Below are 3,144 nucleotides of genomic sequence, written 5' to 3'. Positions count from 1 at the left end.
TCTACAGTAGTAGACTATCCCCAAGTATGTCCTGGCAGAAAACAATAAAAAGCACATACTTGGTATACAGTAGCCTTACCATGGACATTATATAAAGGATCTTTCCTTATTAGCCCTTGCCAAGCCATTGCTGCCTACATAGCCTCTCAAAATGGAGACTATGGCTTGGGCCCTTAGACTCAAAGGGAGTTGGTGCGAAGTCTGAAAGCTATTGACAAATTAACATGGTTGTATAACCGGGAAGCATCAGTTACATTATTTTCCTCAACCAGTAGTAATTCATTTTCATTCTTCTAAAAAATCCACAAGTTAATCTAATTCTTTGACAGTGTTCATCCTTCTGAGGGAAATCTTGACTTGAACACTCGACTGATAGAGGTTCTTCAAACATTAAAAAAGGGAACACGATAAGCCCGTGACCATATAACACAGGTAAAATTATCAAAAAGAGAGCAAGAATGGTAAGTACTTTCATTTCTTTGCTTCAAATTTGAAAACGCATGCCATTAGCATCAACTGAAGATGCTATGAAGGCTACCTACCTACCATTGCTGTTTTCAGCAGATTGTCAATTGTCATCCATCAACGTCATGCACTGCCATGCCAATAAAGAAATAAGAACGCCCACATAGGTGAACACAGATTCGTCCAATTGTATGAACAAGAATATATCATGAATATAATCACATAAAATCAGTAATAATGTAACTGCGTAGTAATAGAGACACACATATAATACGAAAACACTACAAAGACGGAAAATATATTTCTATAAAGATACTGATGGAGTAAATGAAATACCGCAGCGAAAGCAAACAGTCAAATTTTAGGACATCAAAATACGGACAATCATGATAAGGATTTATGCAAACTCGCAAATTGATTAGCGAAGTGTCACAAACCAGCAAATAAGTACTTACAAACTGGTGCAGATATGGCCACCCCTGTTTGCGAACAAGGTGGGTGCACCAGACTGTGACTGCTCCTTGCCATACTTTATAAACATAAGGATTTCTAACAAGGAAAGCAGCATACTAAACGCAAGAAACATCCATAAGAGAAACTATATTGAGTTATCATCATTCTTCTAGATCTTATCGAGCTTATCTGCCTTGACAATCGGATTGGCTTTTGCTATAGCATTCTGAGCAGCAGCCTGATAATCAAACTGACAATCATGCTTGTCAGAGTACCTGTGAGCAGCACAAAACAGGTTTCCGCACCTGCAGTTAAAACCAGTCAAACCAACACGCTTACGGCATGTCAAACATCTACTTGGACCCGCTTTCTTGGCCTCAGAAGGTTGTCCAACACTCGACTCACAAGATACTTGAACATTTATGACTTTCGTCTCTACTTCTTCAGACTTCAAATCAACAGAAGCAGCAACAACAACAGAAACCTCTTTGCTCTTGCTAGAGTTCCCATTCACTATGTTCTCAATGGAAGAGGCTGCAAACCTTGCTTGTTCATCCTTGAGCACCGTTTCTCGGTGACATTTAGAGCACATATTCCTGGTTGCTGCATGTCCAAAGAACCCACAATTGTTAATGCACAAAGTTGGGCGCTCAGGTGCTTGGCATCCGGTCTCGTCGTGATCCATCTTTTTCCTACTTCCTGTCAAGAAGAAAAATCCATCGCCCATCAAATTAACATTCATCACTCATATGGCTTAAGAAGCTACATGAGCTTGATTATTGATTAAGATAATACATATCAGCTACCAGCTCTACCAGACCCAGTAGTTAATTATGTTTGACAAAGCATGTTCTAAGAATTTTAACACATAGCTTATGAATCTTATTTAAGCCACAGAAATTCAAAGTTCTTACCAGTCCCGGTAGCCAGATAAGCTTACACAGCATGTTCTAAACCAAAGAACTTCAACACAACAGCATATGTGAATACACTCTAACCTAAAATCTCAACATATCAGCATGTTAATCCTAATAAGTGTTACCAGACATCGAATTCACAACTACTCCGTAGATTATAACTTATAAGGAGTTCTGCAACAAGGAACGGCGTCTTTAACTAATCAACTAGAGTGACAATTATCAAGGCTTTTGACATCCAATCTTCAAATACACAAAATTTATCATTATTATAGCACTGGAGGGGGAAATGGGTAAATCAAATCACCCTTCTCCTCAATACAAATGACAGTATTTCAACATCAAAATACAACACCACAAGAATCCCAGATCAAATTACAGATGGAATTCGTAATTTAACGTAATTCAAATCTGTTTAAAAACTAATTAATCCCCAAGAATTAGCACCACAATAATAAACTCAAGCCGTCAACTTCTCAATCTTCAAATTGAGATTCAACAGCAGATTAAGCTTGTAAATTTTAACATAACCAAAATCCCATATTCCTACCTAAAAAGCGTACAAACTACAAAAATTATAGTGAGTATATTTCATAAAGCTCAACAAATCTGAAAAATCAGAATAAGGGTTAATTTAATCAAACCCCAGAAAAAATAAAATTGAAAGCCATACCAATAAAAACGAAACAATAAAGTACAGATCAGAGATGATAAAAAAATTTAAAAAAGAGAAAAAAAAAGGGGGGAGGAATAACCTGGATATCAGATCTGCAAGAGGGAAATTATTAGGGTTTGAGATGGATCAAAGACTTGGAAATTATTTCAAATTTTGATATATGAATGAATTTTATTTTATTTTTATTAATATTCCTATATTCAAAAAAAATGGAAAAGGGTAGTTGGGGATTGTATTAGTACATCGAATTAATAGACCTAGAAAAATCAAAACCAACTTTTATCTCTGAAAAATATCACAAGTGGAGGATGATTAAGAGTGATGGAGACATTTCGGGGAAAAAAGTTGGATGATGATGATGATAAGAGCAGTGAGGAGGAGAGAGAGAATCGGTGGGTACGGGTATTAGGAATTGGGAATTGAGAATTGTTTTTATTTTATGTGTAAACGGTTGTTGTTGGGCTAGGCGAGCGGTGAGATTGAGCCCACTGGTTTAGTTGAGTCGGCAAACTCGCCGACTCATTTGACTGTCTTTTCTTGCGGGTTACGATTCATGAACCTTGATCTTAGTGAGGGCAGTTGGGTCTCATCATGCACCTTCCCGAAATGATGCGCCTTCTTAAGTCGTTTTGT

The 3,144-nt window shown here is 37.2% G+C and overlaps 1 protein-coding gene across 1 annotated transcript; it reads right to left on the bottom strand.

The window, feature by feature from the left end:
- Nucleotides 1-753: 753 nt before the first annotated feature.
- On the bottom strand, nt 754-2,913 carry LOC110799372 (zinc finger A20 and AN1 domain-containing stress-associated protein 8). Its single transcript, XM_022004623.2, has 2 exons — nt 2,591-2,913; nt 754-1,617 (listed from the first exon to the last, which is right to left on the bottom strand). Exon 2 carries the CDS (start codon nt 1,601-1,603, stop codon nt 1,088-1,090), a length of 516 nt encoding a protein of 171 aa, XP_021860315.1. The 5' UTR covers nt 1,604-1,617; nt 2,591-2,913; the 3' UTR covers nt 754-1,087.
- Between the last annotated feature and the right edge of the window lie 231 nt (nt 2,914-3,144).

This window comes from Spinacia oleracea, chromosome 3 (assembly GCF_020520425.1).
Source record: "Spinacia oleracea cultivar Varoflay chromosome 3, BTI_SOV_V1, whole genome shotgun sequence".
NCBI classification, from domain to species: domain Eukaryota; kingdom Viridiplantae; phylum Streptophyta; class Magnoliopsida; order Caryophyllales; family Amaranthaceae; genus Spinacia; species Spinacia oleracea.
Note: the sequence above shows the minus strand (reverse complement) of the source record. Positions and strands in the feature narration are given on the sequence as shown.

Excerpts from the sequence above, each read along its gene's own strand:
- LOC110799372 (XM_022004623.2), bottom strand. The coding sequence starts at position 1,603 with ATGGATCACGACGAGACCGGATGCCAAGCACCTGAGCGCCCAACTTTG.